The sequence below is a fragment of the Xenopus laevis genome, chromosome 3L, assembly GCF_017654675.1.
Source record: "Xenopus laevis strain J_2021 chromosome 3L, Xenopus_laevis_v10.1, whole genome shotgun sequence".
Classification (NCBI taxonomy): domain Eukaryota; kingdom Metazoa; phylum Chordata; class Amphibia; order Anura; family Pipidae; genus Xenopus; species Xenopus laevis.
Window position 1 is genome coordinate 7303470 of NC_054375.1, and position 18758 is coordinate 7322227.

Consider the following 18758-nt stretch of genomic DNA (forward strand, 5'->3'; position numbering starts at 1 on the left):
GTGGAGATCTGGGGCGGGGCTTGGGCGCCAGCATGGGCAGGGCCCCTGAAAATGTTGTTGTACGGGGCCCCGTGATTTCTAATTGTGGCCCTGTGTAATGCTACATGTTTATTGTTACTAGGGATGCACCGAATCCACTATTTTGGATTCAGCTGAATCCCCGAAGATTCGGCCGAATACTGAACCGAATCCGAATTTGCATAAGCAAATTAGGGATGGGAAGGGGAAAAAAACATTGTTTACTTCCTTGTTTTGTGACAAAACGTCACGCGATTTCACTTCCTGCCCCTAATTTGCATATGAAAATTAGGATTAGGTTCAGCCAGGCAGAAGGATTCGGACGAATCCTGCTGAAAAAGACCGAATCCTGGCCGAATCCCGAACCAAATCTTGGATTCGGTGCATCCCTAATTATTGCTACTTTTTAATTACTTATCTTTCTATTCAGGCCTCTCCTATTCATATGCCAGTCTCTTATTCAAATCAATGCATGGTTGCTAGGGGAATTAGGACCCTAGCAACCAGATGGCTGAAATTGCAAACTGGAGAGGTGCTGAATAAAAAGCTAAATAACTCAAAAACCACAAATAATAAAAAATGTAAATGAAAAAAATAAATAAAAAAACACCAAATTATTCATGATTTATTATATGCCGAGGATGAAGAAAGTCTGAATCCAAAAATCCAGCATCTCAGACCTGCAAAGGTTGTATATAATTTAGGGATGCTCCGAATCCACTATTTTGGATTCGGCCAAACCCCCGAATCCTTTGTGAAAGATTCGGCCGAATTCCGAATCCAAATTTGCATATGCATTTTAGGGATGGGAAGGAGAAAACATTTTTACTTTCTTGTTTTGTGACAAAAAGTCATGCGATTTCCTGCCCCTGATTTGCATATGCAAATTCAGATTGGCCAGGTAGAAAGATTTGGCTGAATCCGAATCCTGCTGAAAAAGGGCGAATCCCAAACCGAATCCTGGATTCAGCGCATCCCTGATATAAGTCAATGGGAGAAGTCCTGAAGATATCCTGATCTGCACTGGGTTTCGAGCAAAAATCCGAAGATTTTGTGGTTTTCGGGCAGTATTTAAAAAAGGGGGGGGAATTCATACGATTCGAATTTTTGTACGATTTCACCATTTTCTTTCTAGTTTTTTCCCCTTGCTGGAATTTTTTCGGGAAAATGTATTGATAAAGAAGGGGAGATAACCAGTGTGGATTTGGTCAGAGTATCTTTCAGAAATAATGTGATAAATTTGTATTTTGATAAATAACCCCCTTGGTCGTCATTTTTATAGTGTATTTATGTTACTCTTCTATCTCTTTCCAGCTTTCAAATGAGCGGCAGCCAAAAATACCATTTATCTGAGATACCTAGAATTGTATTGTTACTCATTACAGGCATGGGACCCGTTAACCAGAATGCTCGAGACCTGGGGTTTTCCGGATAACAGATGTCTCTGTTATTTGAATCTTCATACCTTAAAGTCTACTAGAAAATCATGTTTTCTTCCAGTTTTGCTTCCAGTAAGGATTAATGATATCTTAGTTGGGATCAAGTACAAGCTACTGTTTTATTATTAGAGAAAACTGAAATCGTTTTTTTAAATATTTGGATTATTTTATTATAATGGAGTCTATGGGAGACAGACTTTCCGTTATTCGGAGCATTGAGGATGACGGGTTTCCAGATAATGTATATATACCTGTATTTGGATAAAATGGAGTCTATGGGAGACGGCCTTTCCGTAATTCAGAGCTTTCTGGATAATGGATAATGGGATAATGAGGAGGTCAACAGCAGATTATACCTCTGCCCACTTTGAGTGGACAATATCGGGCTGATCTGATCGTGGGCCCTAGGGCCCAATGATTGGATCACTATGCCGTTGCCAGTGTATGGCATCCATTATAGTATACAATCTGTTTGGCCTGCAAAATCAGGACAATATTGCACTCTTTTTCGTCATTTAAAAGGACATTTTATAGTCACCTCTAAACACAAAATACAAGCATAACAATACACACACTTTACGTAAAGGGGTTGTTCACCTTCAAACACCTAGTTGTTGTTCACCCGAAATAATGACGTTTTCCAATTACTTTCTATTTTCTATGCGTGACATTTTTCTAATATTGAAGTGTAAAGTTTTATCTTTCACCTAAAGCAGCTCTGAGAGGGGGGGTCGCTGACCCTGTGAACCATTCTAAATTGATACATTTAGTTGTTACATTTTTATCTTTGTCCCTGCTGAGCAGAATCTCTGGGTTTCATTACAGGCAGCTGTTAGAATTGATACAATAGTTGCTGATACTCCAGAGATGCTGCTGAGAAATGGATCAACTAAATGTTGCAAAATTGTAACAGTTCCGAATCTGCACCTGAATTACTGAGCTGTCAGACTCAAACACCAGAGACAGGGACTAGAGTCCTGCAGCGGGTCGGGTACCCGCAAAAACCTGCGGTACCCTCCGGGTTGAAGTTCCGGGTGCGAGTATAGAGGCGGGTCGGTCAGTTCTGCGGGTTGGGCCACGGGTCTTCTCAATATCGATTGAATCCTTTTTTTCTGATCACGCCTACTTCCGATGAGGTCACTTCTGGTTTACGACAGCACTTCCTGATTCTTGATGGTCAGCGGGTCTGGGATGCGGATAGGGTACTTGCGGGTCGGGTCCAAGCAGGTAAGAATGCGGGTTGCGGGTTGCAGGTACGGGTCACACTAAAAGGGACTTTAAACTTAGATTTTGGAAAAACAATTAAAAAAAATAAAAAAAATAATGGAAAGCAATTGAAAAAAGTCTATTTCTGGGGAACAATCATAAAACAACTGAAAAAAAAAAAAAAAAGTGTTTGGAAGGTGAATAACACCTTTAAGGAATGTATTGGCCATACATTGAAAGACATTTTTTCCCCTTTAAACAGTGCACATTAAAGGGCCCAACTCCCAGAACACCCCCACGCCCTTTAAGACAATAATAGCAGCTATAATTAAGCAACAGCTGGAGAGCCACCAATTGTCGTTCGCTGCAAAGTCGAGTAGTTGCTTTAGGCCAAGAACAGAGGGCAGAACGAGAGGACGGTGTGAAAGGGAAAGAGGCTGAGGTTGCTGGGAGTTGCCAGCCAAAGCCACAATGCCAGGAGGAGAAAGGCAAAGGAAAACACAGAAAGAGGACGGGGGCTACTGGGAAACAATGGCTAGTGTTGTCTCAGAACTAAAAGCTTTCCACATGTAAGCAATTTAACAACCTCTGAATACCAACGTTCCCCAAGGCTCTCTTGTGTGTAGGTACAAAGAGTACCAAGAAGGGAGGGGGAGATTTCCTTTCCAGCACTGCTGTAAGCTCCACTGATGTTAATAAGGAACAGACTCTGCAAAGTGCCGAGTAACATGTCAACACTACATAAAGGACAATAATACATTTCTGCAGATGGAATTGACAAATAGGTGCTACTCTAGGGGTAGAATGGATAAAACATTCCTCCGTGATAAAATACCAACAGTACAGTCTTGCTTTATGCAGAGGTTTCAAGGTTTAGTTTAAAGGGGATGTCACCTTTGAATTAACTTTTTGTTGATGTCGAGAGTGATATTCTGAGACAATTTGCAATTGGTTTTCATTTTTTTATGATTTGCGGCTTTTGGAGTTATTTAGCTTTTTATTTAGCAGCTTTCCAGTTTCCAACGTGAGCAGTCTGGTTGCTAGGGTCCAAATGACCCTAGCAACCATGCATTGATCTGAATGAGAGACTGGAATATGAATAGGAGAGGGTCTGAATAGAATGATGAGTAGCAATAATAAATCTATAGCCTTACAGAGCATTTGTTTTTTAGATGGGGTCAGGAACCCCCATTCGAAAGCTGGAAAGAGTCAGAAAAAATTTAAAACAAAAAAAAAAAATATATAAAAAAGAAAAAGACCAATGGAAAAGTTGCTAAGTATTCTATAGCCATTCTATAACATACTAAAAGTTACTATATAGGTGAACCACCCCTTTAAAGGAGAACTAAACACTAAAAATTAATATGGCTAAAACTGCCCAACGTTATATAATTAACTTATTGCAGGAGGCTAAAGTTTCAGCTTGTCAATAGCAGCAATGATCCAGGACTTCAAACTCGTCACAGGGGGTCACCATCTTGGAAAGTGTCTGTGACACTCGCATGCTCAGTGGGCTCTGATTGGCTGTTGAGAAGCTAAGCTTAGGGCTTGTCACTAATTATCCAGCAGAAAATGAGCTTCCCCTGTAATATAAGCTGATGCTACAGGGCTGATTATTACATTCTGATGCTAATTGCACTGGTTTCTGTATAATTAATCTGTATTAATTACTAATCAGCCTTATATTGTGACATTTCTATTCTATGTGTACTGTATATTGTGAGTGGGTCCCTAAGCTCAGTACGTGACAGCAGCACAGAGCATGTGCAGTGAATCAGCAGAAAAGAAGATGGGGAGCTACTGGGGCATCTTTGGAAACACAGATCTTTACTGCTAAAGGGCTGTGGTTGCCTTGGGCTGGTACAGAAGCACAAAACACAATATACAACTTTTCTACCTACTTCTTTAGTGAAGCTTTAGTTCTCCTTTAAAGGCTGACCATGTATAGGAACTCAAACACTGAACAATACACCAAACATTTAAAAAATATACAATGGTGCCGTTGTCGACTTATTGTCCGAAGCTTTAAGTTCTGCCTGTATCCTTTAAGGTTTGGTACCGTTGAGCCTCAACAGGGGGGGTGGGATAAAATTCCAAGTAATTTGTCGGCATGGGATGAGGTTTGAAGCTTTGGCAACAAGAAGTATCCAGTTGCAGGCTGCTGTATGCGCATGGCCGGGCTTCAAAGTAAATATAAAGCAGATCCATTTGCAAATGACTCAGACAAATACCACAAGAAAAACAATGAAGCCTCAAACTCACAGCACCCCCCCCCCAATAAAAAAACATTTTAATCACTTTAAAAAACTTTTTTTCTTTAAATCAATCATTCCTTATCTTTCGAAACTTTGTAAAAACATACAAGCCTTCTCCCATGCTGCTCCCAATCTCTGGAATTCATTAACTCAGCCAAAATATCTGGCTTTTTCTTCCAGCTGTCAGAAAGCCGTCCCTTCCAGCACTTTAAAATCCAAGAAATTAACCAGACCAGGGTTTAATTCTCTTTCCATATTGCTGCTTTGCCATATTCCCCACCTACTGCCTGCACTCTTTTCTACATTCTAAATGAAGGGGAAACCAGGGATTTGGAAATTCATGAATAGCAACTCAGTATAAATTACAAGTTCCATGGTCGGATGTTATAGATTCGTCTAACCTCCTCCCTAGGGCCAATCTTAAAATCAAACCTATAAAAAAAAAAAAAAAAAAAAAAAAAAAAAAAAAATAAAATAAAAAAAATAGAATTATACAGGTATGGGAGCTGTTATCCAGAATGCTCGGAACCCGGGGTTTTCCAGATAACTGATCTTTCCATAATCTGGACTTTCATACCTTAATAGAAAATCATGTAAACATTAAATAAACCTACTAGGCTGGTTTTATTTCCAGTAAGGATTAATTATATCTTAGTTGGGATCGAGTACAAGGTCCTGTTTTATAAGAACAACAAAAAAGGAAATAGTTTTTAAAAATGGAGTCTATAGGAGGCAGCTTTCCGGATAACGGATCCTATACCTGTATATCGCACTGGGTGTGTATGGCCGGAGAAGTGTGCCTAGACAAGTGTGATTTTGAGCATTCATCTGGAGGTTTTTCCCCTGCCTTGGATTTTTTTTTAATTATAGTGCATCTGATCTTTCCATAATTTGCATCTTCATACCTTAAGTCTACTAGAAAATCATATAAACATTAAATAAACCCAATAGGCTGGTTGTGCTTCCAATAAGGATTAATTATATCTTAGGTGGGATCAAGTACAAGCTACTGTTTTATTATTACAGAGAAAAAAAATAATTAAAAAAAAAAAATGTGTGGATTATTTGGATAAAATGGAGTCTATGGAGCAACTCCGTAATTCAGAGCTTTCTGGATAACCATACCTGTACTTTTGTTTGGATCAAGTACAAGGTATGGTTTTAGGAATACAGAAAAAAAGGAAAATCATTGAAAAAATTTGAATACATTTGGATAAAATGGAATCTATGGGAGACGGCCTTTTCGGAATTAGGATAACGGATCCCATACCTGTACAGTTTTATACGAATTTACACGACTTTGTGTAATGAATGAATATTAGGAGGTGTAATATGAAAAAAATTCATATAAGGGGAGACCAAAACTTTTGGAGAGATAGCCTAGCAAGCATATGTCTGGAGATGTGGTCACCCAAGAGGATATTGTTGGTTTTTGCCCAAACAAACAGTCAGGACCTTTCTACAGACCAATATAGTTCTTGCCTGACTGATTTTACCATCTTTCCTTATTTAAACGTGACCAAGTCCCATACACGTGCCAAGAGGTTGCCCAGCTGGCTTGAGGTGACATGGGCTGATATAACACACACAATCGGCCAGTGACTAAATAAACACAGAGGATAAGAGGGGCCACATACTGTGGTGAAATCGCACAACCAATCAGAACAAAAGGAGTGTGGGAAGCAAAAAGGAACCACATCTGCCCAATATCCATTGACAGTTGAAATTTTCAAACCTGCATGATCCCAAAATTGACAAATATTCATAGTACAGGTATGGGATCTGTTATCCAGAAAGTTCTGAATTATGGAAAGGCCGTCTTGCATAGACTTCATTTCATCCAAATCCACATTTTCTCTGTAATAATAAAGCAGTAGCCTGTACTTGATACCAACTAAGATATAATTAATCCTTATTGGAAGCAAAACCAGCCTATTGGGGTTATTTAATGTTTACATGATTTTCTGGTAGACTAAAGCTGGCCATAGATGTTGAGATTTTTCAAAGATCAGATCCTCATTGTGAGACCACGATCTTCTCGGAACGATCGTACGAATTTACCATCAACTAAAAAGATCAATTTGCCAGGAAAACAAAGGGGAGTTGCCTGCTTGGCCCTGCAAACATAGAAAGATTGCACTGGGACCGACAAAGATTTTTTGACCTGACGGATCAATTTCCTGATAGATGTCGGCCGAAAAATCGTAAGATGTACGATCGTTTGAATCCCACTAACATCACGATAATTTTCAAGGATTGGTTGGACTTCCCTAAAATCGGTCGTTCGGCAAGCAGAATCGTCACATCTATGGGGAGCTTTAAGACATGAAGACAAAGATCTGTTATCCAGAAAGCCCCAGGGTTCCGAGCATTCTGGATAACAGGTCCCATACATGTACATGGTGTCGGCTGGGATTGGAGACCACCATAAATGCCAAAAATAGGCCACTTTAGAAAGGAACCTAATACAAATTTTAATTGGACCAAAAAAAATAAAAAATAAAAAAACGTTTTTTTAACAAAAATTACTAGTAATGTGTAAACTCCACTCTAGCGCGGCGACTCTCTGTTCCAGAATGCTGTTATTAAAGTACCTTTCATGTTAAAGAAAAAACACCGTCCAGTTTCACAGGAATTTGTACAATAGCATCAAAAGGACAATTAATCACAATCAAATGACAAGCTGACTGCTTAATGCTCTGCAATTACTGGCACTGCTTTCCTAGATGTAATTGATGCTTTATGCGCCTTTATGTTGAAAAGACTGCCTGTAGCCCCAGACACGCACTGTAATAACAAAGAAATCCAAGGCAGGTGAAAAACCTCCGGATGAATGCTCAGAATCTCTCGTCTAGGCACACTTTTCCGCTCATACACAACCAGCACGATATACAGGTATGGGATCCATTATCCAGAAAGCTCCGAAATACGGAAAGGCCGTCTCCTATAGACTCCACTTTATCAAATGTTTAAAAATTATTTTCTTATTCTCTGTAATAATAAAACGGCCGCTTGTACTTGATCCCAACTAAGATATAATTAATCCTTATTGGAAGCAAAACCAGCCTATTGGGTTTATTTAATGTTTACCAGATTTTGTACTAGACTTAAGGCATGAAGATCCGTTATCCAGAAAACCCCAGGTCCCGAGCATTCTGGAGAACAATTCCCATACCTGTACATCACATTTTACTATTTTTTGTAGGTCGGAAGAGGAGACAGTTTACCACCTATTTGCCTGCACACCCATATGTACGCTTAAAAGTGGTGGTTCACTTTAACTTTTAGAATGTTACAGAATGGCCAGTTCCAATCAACTTTTCATTTGGTCTTCATTATTTATTTTGTATAGATTTTTTTTTTAACTATTTGTCTTCTTCTGACTCTTTCCAGCTTTCAAATGGGGGTCACTGACTTCATCTATAAACAAATGCTCTGAAAGGCTACACATGTATTATTATTGTTACTTTTTATTACTCATCTTTCTATTCATTTTCCAGTCCCTTATTCAAATCAACATATGGTTGCTAGGGCAATTTGGACCCTAACAACCAGACTGCTGAAATTGCAAACTGGAGAACTGCTAAACAAAAACCTAAATAACTCAAAAGCCACAAATAATAAAAAAGGAACAAAAATTGTAAATTGTCTCAGAATATCCCTCTCTACATCATACTAACAGTTAATTTAAGGTAAACCCTTTAAAGGATAAGAAAACGTAAATTTATTGGGGGATGTTCCAATATGTTGGGCAACTGCCATGTGAATAATGTTCCCAAGTTTCCTATTCAAGGGGTGCATAGAAAATGCATCTGCATAAGAATGGCAGAATGGATTCCCTATAGGGCCACCACCTGCAACATCGCATGAGTCAGCCATTAGTAAACTCACTATTCCCTTAGAAAAGACAAATTCTGCACATTCCAAAGGTTTCAGATACAGCAGAAGAATGTATCTTCAAGGTACACACACATAAATAAATCTTGCTCATATGAAAGTCATTTTTAAGATATCACCCACACATGGGAAAAATGTTGATTATACATGTGCAGTATATTACAGTAGGCTGGGGAGTCACTGCACTGTTCACACTACATTTAGGATGATGGAGTTTACTAAAGAAAACTTGCAATGAAATTAAGATATTAGAAAGATGAAATCTGCTCTGCTGACTCGATAACAGGTTTACAACATTTAAGAGCCACTTAATAAAATCTACCGCTGTCTGTCCAGACATCCTACTCTACAGACAGACCTGCACAAAGAAGGAAAAACAAAAGGAGAGAGAAAGCTATACAAAAAAGGAATTCCCAGTTGGACTTAAGGTGACCATTAAAATTATGATATCTCCAAGAAAGATTGTTCGTTTCAATACAAACGTGTAGAGCTGAATGGTCAGATATACAGACAGAAACAATAGAATTCTTCCTGTATCTGATGATTCAGCACTAACAATGGCCTATGTTTTGGTGCCTTCAAAAGCGGCCAATCAAAATTTTCCAGCCAGCCCGGTCAACAAACAGACCAAAGTATTCTGCCGATATTGCTCGACTCATCTCCCACCATACACACTGAATATCGTACAAAAATACATTCCTATGGCCAAATTTACTGTGAATCTGAACTAAATGGTCTATACATTTGCCAACATGTAGTCTGACTTAAGCAGCAACATTATAAAACTGATTTGGGCTGTTGAAACCAGTTGCATGCTGCTGCAATCAGTTTCCTAACTTAATGAAAACAAATTGCTAGCACCAAAGCCAAATTAAATTCATCTGACCCAATGATACCTCGGACAGGCACCATGATTCCCCTCACCAACCCAAGATTTAAAGGAACAGGAAAACCAAAAAATGTGAAAAAGGGTTTTAAAGTTATGAATATATAATGTAGTGTTGCCCTGCACTGGTCAAACTGATGTGTTTTAAACACTACTATAGTTCACACAAACAAGCTGCTGTGTAGCAATGGCAGAAATTAAAAAAAGACAAATGGCACAGGTTATAAAGTAGATAACAGATAACATTATGTTCTACAGAGCTTATCTGATGTGTAACGTGAGCCCTTTCTCCTTTGAATGGCTGCCCCCATTGCTACACAGCAGTTTATTTATATAATCAATAGTAGAGTTTCTGAAGCAAACAGCAGTTTTACCAATGCAGAGCAACACTGTGTTATAATTGTATTACTATAAAAAAAAACTTTTGTTTTTTTGATGATACTGTTCCTTTAAGTATATCTAGTAGAAGTAAATATAGAGCAACTGGACTTGCTGAAAAATCATTGAAGACGTTTCCCTACTCATCCGAGCAGCTTCTGCAGTTCAACGGACTAGTACGGGAAATCCTGTATACAGGTTATATATTCTACGGTTATCAAGAATGCCAGAGAGGGTTTCCTCATAACAGATCTTTCCATTATTTTGATCTTCATGTCTTAAGTCTATTAAAATGTCATTAAAAAAACTTAGAGGTTGTTCACCTTTGAGGTTATTTTTAGTATGTTAAAGAATGGCTAATTCCTAGCAACTTTGCAATTGGTCTTCATTATTAATAGTTTAGAGCTTTTTAATGAATTGCCTTCCTCTTCGGACTCTTTCCAGCTCCAGTTGAACTGAAGAAGCTGCTCGGATGAGTAGTGAAACCACTTCAATGATTAATCAGCAAATCCAATTGCTCTAGATTTACATCTACTATAGATACCATGACCTGGATGAATGAAAACCTTCATAGACATTCCATTAAAGGAGAATTCAACCCAAAAGTTTAAAAAACCCTACTCCTCTACCCTACATAGACCCCACCCCACAGCCTAGTAGTTCCCCCGGGGAAATGCACCTAAGTCGTTACTTACCCCTCCGTGCAGATTCTGTCCAGCAGAGTTCACGGCAGCCATCTTCTTCTCTTCGATAATCTTCAGAATGACGCAGGCGTAACGACACATGCACAGTTGGAGCAATCTTCTGTTCCGCGACAACGGTGCATGCGCTGAAACTTACGAAAATTGCCGAAGCGCCGGTCTCATTCCGAATATTACTGAAACGGCTGAAGATGGCTGCCATGAACTCCGCTGGACAGAATCTGCACAGAGGTATAAGTAAAGCCTTAGGGGCATTTGCCCAGGTAGCAGCTAGGCTGGGGGGGAGGGAGGTCTATGTAGGGTAGGGTTTTTTTAACTTTAGAGCTTAGTTCTCCTTTAAGAGAAGACAAACCCCACAAGTCTTCCAAACCAGCTGTGATGGAATAACTCACCCTCTGGGAGGATCAAGTGCAATTGCTCGAGGCTGATCCAGCTCCTGCCAAAATAATACCTTCCGCAACGACCCATCCAGATTAGAAACCTCAATCCGATTGGTTTCCGAGTCAGTCCAGTAAAGTTTTTCGCCCAGCCAATCGCAGGCCAGTCCATCTGGCGAAACCAAACCGCTAATGACGACATCCTGCGAGCTCCCAGTTTTATTAAAATTAATCCTTTTGATCGATTCTTCGCTAACGTCGCTCCAGTAGATCAGGCCCCGGGAGAATACGAAGTCGACAGCGGCCGCGTCTTCCAAGCCGCTGACCACAACGGTGGAGTTGCCCTTCATTCCAGCGGCGTCCACCAGTCGCAGGTCACGGCGATTGGCATAAAGCAGTAACGGAGACGCTGTGGAAAGAAGGCACGAAAGAAGTGTTAAAGTATAGAACTTATAGTATAAGTTAACTTAAAATGGGAACAACCCCTTTAAGGATTATTTGGAAGTCTATGAGAGACCGCCTTGCCTTAATTCAGAGCTTTTTGGATAATGGGTTCCCAGATAACAGATCTCATACCAGTATGGAGATTTTTTTTAAATGATTTCTGGTTTCGCTGTAATAATAAAAAAAAACAGTATCTTGTACCGAGATATAATTAATCCTTATTGGAGGCAAAACAATTTGGCTGGGTTTATTTAATGTTTAAAATTATTCTTTTGTAGACTAAGGGGGTTATTTATGAAAGAATGATTATTATTTTTTTATACCTCTAATGAACTCACTCAACTCGAATGGTATCTTAAGAAAAAACAACATTCTGAGAGTTCAAGTTGAGAATCATTCAAGTTTTCAGCAAAACCCTCTGAAAAAACCTGAAACACCATGAAGGCTATTAACATCTTCAAATGGTTCAAGGGACCTCTGCCAGTGACTCATACTCAACATCAACGGGGTCTAGATGGTGTATTTTCGGGTCCAAGCTATTTCCAGGGTCAGGGAATAATAAATCTAGAAAATTTCACTTTCACTAACTCAAATTTTCTTGGGAAAATACAACTCGAACCTTAATAAGTCTGCCCCTTTAAAGTACGGAGATCCAAATTACAGAGAGGTACCTTATATGGAAAACACCAGGCCCCGAACATTCAGGTCCCATAGCTGTACTGGATTTTGCCAGAACCCCAAAATAAATCCTGGCTGGCACTTTTTCTGTTCATACGAACATGAATGAACACACACCTTGTGAAAATCAATCAACTCGTAAACTGTGCACAGAGATATTTTGCTTTTGGAAAACACCAGTGTCGGACTGGGCCGGCGTGACACCGGGAAAAAACCCGGTGGGCCCTACCGGCCTAGATCCACTTCTTGGTGTTGAGCGACCCCTCTGTCGGGGGTCGCGGCAAAATAAACATTTTGCGCATGCGCACAAACACTGCGCCACACACATGTGTACTGAAGTGGTGCTGTGCGCACATGAAGAGACCCGGCACAGCGGCGCAGTGCACTAGAGCGGCCGGAGGGGGGCCCTGGGGCAGTAGCCCAAACGGGCCCCAAGCCCCCCAGTCCGACCCTGGAAAACACACACACACAAATAACAAATAGGAATTGCTACAAATAATGTTGCAGCACCAGGCACAGATAACTCAGACACTGTATTGTACAGCTGCTGTTTAACAACCTGCAGATTGTAACCCAATGTGTCGTTTCTGAAACAAAACACTAAAAAGGATTATGTCTGATATATTTTTACCATCCAGAAGCAGTTATCAGCCTCTTAAGCCACGCAGGGAGAGCTAAACACAAACAGATGGTTTAATAAAACATCTGCAGGCCATTATGGGGAACTGTTTACAGGACATCATCCTTTACTTTGCCCCCCACCAAAAAAAAGTCACATGGTGTAAACAAACAGTCGCCCCATGGGAATTAAGAAGAGATAAGGAAGCAGCGGGATCCTTGGAGTTATTTTACTAATGAAGGCACAGCTATGAGTTCCTTTCTAGGAGAGGTTATGTTTCCAAATACTTCCAGGTGTAGGGAGATCATAAGGAGCCCGGGTTTGATGCATGCCAAAACCTGATGGGACAGACACAATAAAAGACTAGTTAACTGTTAGTAGGATGTAGAGCGTGATATTCTGAGACATTTTGCAATTGGTTTCCATTTTTTATTATTTGTGGTTTCTGAGCTATTTAGCTTTTTATTCAGCAGCTCTCCAGTTTGCAATTGCAGCAGTCGGGTTGCTAGGGTCAAAATTCCCCTAGCAACCATGCATTGATTTGAATAAGAGACTGGAATATGAATAGGAGAGGGTCTGAATAGAAAAACTAGTAATAAAAAGTAGCAACATTTTGCTCATGGGCCACTGGTTGGAGATCACTGATCTAGAGAACAGGGGCCCAATGGTATAACAAAAAGGGTCTTTCCAAGGCACCACCTACAGTCATGGTGGGTCTGCTCCCCCTGTTGTGATTTGCAGTTCAGTGGCAGCATAGTGCATGAATTTGCCTCGTAAAATGGGTATTTATTTGGCCCTGGTGGTGCACCACAATCAATTAGCAGCCTCCGAGGGGCAGTTGTTCTTACACTTGGATACTAGGGTTGCCACCTAGTCGGTAAAAATGATGGTTGATCCCAATGTTATTAATAGGAAAAAAAGATAAATATATATAGGAAGGCCATTTCTTTTATTCCCAGAAAAAAAGTGTCAAACCTACTGGGTACACTGGCATGTCCACAGCAATTCCCATGTTAGTCTATGAAAAGGCAAATAACTAAATACGTGTAAATATGTGTAAAGCACCCTCAATTGATGATTCTGCCCCTCGACTGCCCAGGCAGAACTGGGGAAACCAATCCATTTCCAAACGATGCAGGTATGGGATCTGTTATCCGGAAACCCATTATCCAGAAAGCTACGAATTACGGAAAGGCCGACTCCCATAGACTCCGTTATAATCACATAATCCAAATTTTAAAGAATTATTTCCTTTTTCACTGTAATAATAAAAAAAATACCTTGTACTTGATCCACACTAAGATATAATTAATGCTTATTGGAGGCAAAATCAGCCTATTGGGTTTATTTAATATTTACATGATTTTCTAATAGACTTAAGGTAAAAAGATTGAAATTACGGAAAGATCCATTATCCAGCAAACCCCAGGTCCCGAGCATTCTGGATAACAGGTCCCATACCTATACCTAGTTTAAGTTCGCTCAATCATCAGGCCATGCAAAACATTTGAATGGGACAAAGGTCTGGCCCAGATTCTCCCCCTGTACATGGGGCCTCCCAACTGATATGGGGCAGGTTAGAAAATCCCAGACTATATCAAGTGGATTTGGTCCTCTTCAGGCCCCTTCTGACCAAGCAGATCCAGGATTCCAGAAGAACCAAAAAATAAATAAATAGAAATTCATACTACCATCCTGGTTTCCAGGCATTCTTCGCATACAGCGAGTATTAAACATCTTTCCAGATGGATACAGTGTGGCAGGCAGGCGGATTAGAAATTTGGGGGGGTAGGAAGAGACGCTGATTGGATTTTACCAAATGAGCGTTGCTATACAAAGAAAGCAGCTTTCGGAAATACTCCCTAATCCCCGTGCCCAGCACAAAAATAACAGTTGCTATGATTGCAAGCCCAAGTTTGTTCATCAAAAAAGGATTTTCATTTCCCTTTCACACAATTAGAAGGAAAGAAAAAAGTGGTACATTCCAGCTTTTGGAATAACTGGAAACTTTCCTCCCTGGAATATTTAATCAAATTTCTCCAATGGGCAGAAGCTCTGCTGAAATGAGACGGCTAAAGCCTCGCAGAATGAACAGACATTTGAGAAGTGTTTTCAGTCCCACGATATTGGAATGTAGGATTTTCTTTTTTGTTCCAGGATTTAACTTGTCTGTTACGGGTCTGAAGTGTCTGGGTAAACTAGGGCCAATTCTAAGCAGCTTTGCAATTGGTCTTCATTATTTCTTATAGTTTAATTATTTGCCTGTTTCTTATGACTCTCTGAAGCTTTCAAAAATGGGGGGGGGGGTCACTGACCCCATTTAAAAAAAATAATGCACTGTAAAGCTGCAAATGTATTGTTATTGCTTCTTTTTATTACAAGTCTTTCCATTTAGGGCTCTCCTATTCATATTTCAGTCTCTTATAGAAATCAGTTCATGGTTACTAAGGTAATTTGGACCCTAGCAACCAGATTGCTGAAATAGCAATCTGGAGAGCTCTTGGAATAACTCAAAAATCACGAAAGCAATTGCAAATTCAGAAAGTCGCTCTCTACATCACAGTAACATAAAAAAATAAGGTTCTTTTTAACAAAAAAACACCAGGACAGTTTTAACTTTTAATTCTCAACGCTTTTTTTAAGAAATGACTTACCATTTTGCTGCGATTTTTCCTCCCTGGCTATCTCCTAAAGAAGGCAGGAAGGAGAAATCTAGCGCTGTCGCTGTTTCTGAAGAGGAGGGCATGCAGAGAATCCGTAATTTCTTGATAAAAGTTTTGCGAATTAAAAGTATAACTTGTCTTGGTTTTTTTTTTTTTTTTCGTTAAAAAGAAACAAGTTTTTCTTTTAAAAAAAATGTATGTTACTGGTCTTTGAACTGAAAGGTGAACAATGTCCTTAAAGGAGCAGAAACACAAAAATAAAAGCATTTTAAATAATTAAATAAAATGTACTTTTGCTCTGCATTGGTAAAAGTTGTGTGTTTGCTTTAGACTACTATAGGTTATATAAATAGGTTGCTGTGTAGCCATGGGGGCAGCCATTCAAGTAAAAAAAAAAGGAGAAAAGGCACATGATACTTCGCAGATAACAGATAAACTAATATAATACAATGGGATTCTACAGAGCGCATCTGTTATCTGCTTCATAACCTGTGCCTTGAATGGCTGCCTTCATGGCTACACAGCAGCCTATTTCTATAATCTATAGCCATATTTTTAAAGCAAACACACCAGCTGTACCAATGCAGGGAAACAATACATGTTTTAATGACTTTCATGTTGTCGTGTTACTGTTCCTTTAAGCTGGCAATACAAAATCCAATAAAATGTGTCAACTCGGGACTCTCTAGAGTCTAGACTAAGCAGCATATTGGCCCATGTACAGGCCCTTTTGACCACCTGCCCGACATAAATTTCTGGCTAAATTGATCCAGATATCGGCAAATTTTAAACTAATAGTGGGCATGCACTAAATTCCAATGCAAAAGTTTAAGGCTGTAAGCTGCTGACTTCAGCCAATTCCAGTAGCTTTTGGGCCCAGTATGGAGCCAACGCAAAGGCCTGACCAGTATTCAGCCATAAAATAACAGATATCAGGCAGGTTAGAAAATCCAGCTGGGATAGGACAACATTGGCCCCAACAAGTCTGCATACACCCCCATTATAATTGGATCAGCCATCCTGGCCACCCGTCTATCCAGAAATGATCCACTCGGTTGGTGAGAGCAGGTCTCTCCATGCCCAGTTTCACAAATATACTTTGCTTTATTTATCTGGAATATTGTTTTCAGGCTCTAATGCAGGAGCCACAGGTAGAACTACAATTCCCAGAAGGCTATGGGGTGACGAGTTCAAGCACAGGTTGAATACTAGATGGGGCAGAACAAAGGAGCAGGAGAGAGAAGTAAAAGGAGACTAAAGTTCAGTAGTTTTAGGCATCGCTGAACTAGGGAATCAGGGGCATGATGCTGGGGGGGCAAGAGTATGGGGGATATTCAATAGGAAACTTGTTTTGTAGAAAACCAACGAGAAACAGGCAACACCCAAGCGTTAAAAATAAAAACAGTATTTTGTTTAGAGATATTTTCAAGCAAAGGAGGCAACACAATTGTAGCAATGGATTGTGCAACAGTCCCACTCCATTAGCCACACACAGTATTCCCACTAGTCGTGTATTGGCAGTGAGCACGAGACGCAGGAGTAGCCATACTGATCACTTTGTTCCCCCTCCCCCGGCTCTAATTAGCTGATCACCTGACATGTTTTATAGCCATTTGTCCCATCACTTGCGACGGCCAGCAGACACTTGCACCCTTACTCCAGCTGCCAAGGTGGCTCTTATGAGTGGAATGAGTGCACAAACAGTTAATTGGGGCCATTTCTAGTCACTCCTGCCTGGGCTAATGCCAACCAGACCCTCATGTGGGAACCAGAAAGCTTACAATCTAATGGTCAGGAACAGACTTCGCTATATCTGTAAAGTAGCCACTCCCCCGTTACCAGCTTGTGACCCCAAATCTGCCACAAGCCCATTCTCCACATTCTCCCCCAAAACTAGTCACCCCCTAAACAGCTTCTGCCCCCCACAAACCCACCAGTCAACCCCCTGAGCAGTTTCTTCCCCCCAAAGTAGCCAATGCCCCTCCCCCAACATCTGCTTCTGTCCCTAAAGCAGCCAGTCCCCCCTCAAACTAAGCAATCACCCCACCAGCTTCTCTCCCAGCCCCCCAGAAAGCAGCCAATAACCCCTTCATCTACATTGTACCCCCAAAGCAATTGCCCCTCAAAAAACAACCAGTCACCTCCCTGACCAGTTTCTTCCCCCCAAAGTAGTCAGTGCCCCCCCAACATCTGCTTCTGTCCCTAAAGCAGCCAGTCCCCCCTCAGCTGTTCCCACAGGCAGCCAGTCCCCCCTCAAACTAAACAATCCCCTCCCCCAGCAGCAGTTTCCCTGTCAGTCACCCACAAAGCAGCCAGTCACCCCCTCAGCTACATCTTCCCCTCCCCCCCAAAGCCCCCTCAGCAGCTTCTCCTCCTCCTCCCCCCACTACTCGATGCCCCGAGCCCCCATCAATCCCTCGTTCAGGCCCTATCCCCGCGGCTCCCCACACTCACCCCTCAACAAGCAGCTCAGGCTGCAGATCAGCAGGCTCCTCAGCAGGGCCCCCATTTCTCTGTGTTACATTCCGTACTGCGCTCGGGGCTCAATGCTCCCCCGTAACCCGACCCCGGCTTCTCCGCTCCGACCCCTCCATGCTGCTTGTAAACCCGCCGCGGCGTCTCTCTTCCTCCTGCTCCAGCCGGGGCTCCCACTCCTGATCCCTAGCAGAGCGATACACAGAGGAGCTGCGTGTCCTTCCGCTTCTTCGCCCAAATAGCGAATATCTAACGTGGAAATGTTCCTATAAAAATCCCTCTGCACAACGTTACATCCGTGACACCACAACACAGTGCGAGAGCTGGGAGCCGGAAGAGAAAAGCTCTGAATTCCTCAGGAACTACATACGCTACACCAACCCCCGCACCTGGAGCAATATCCATCCGCTGCCGGAACTACTAGCATTGGCCTTGCCTCTCTGAGGAGAAGTGGAAGGCTGGGGCCGCAGTAAGTGGGAGGAGACTGGGGACTTGGTGGTTTCATGTGAAGGCAGATTTACTAAAGGCTCCTTATTTCCTGCTACAATTCATCTACAACTGCAATTGTTTTGCTGCGTGGTTTTTTTTCCGAAATAATGAAAACTTTGAAATATGAGGAAATCTCATTCCAAACAGCTTTCAAATGACATGAATTTAGTGATAACCAAACATTGCCGCAAAGCAATCCCACTTTAATTATGTGCAGCAGTCCTGTCCTGCTT

At 41.1% G+C, this 18758-nt stretch overlaps 1 protein-coding gene across 1 annotated transcript in view; it reads right to left on the reverse strand.

Annotated features, from left to right (window-relative positions):
* Positions 1–18477, reverse strand: part of lrp6.L (LDL receptor related protein 6 L homeolog) — a 76757-nt gene extending 58280 nt beyond the window's left edge. Inside the window, exons 1-2 of the mRNA XM_018240885.2 lie at positions 18016–18477; positions 11173–11566 (exon numbers count right to left, since the gene is read on the reverse strand). Of these exons, the coding sequence (XP_018096374.1) occupies positions 11173–11566; positions 18016–18070 (449 nt within the window). The 5' untranslated portion in view covers positions 18071–18477. The remainder of the gene's footprint in view (positions 1–11172; positions 11567–18015) is intronic.
* Between the last annotated feature and the right edge of the window lie 281 nt (positions 18478–18758).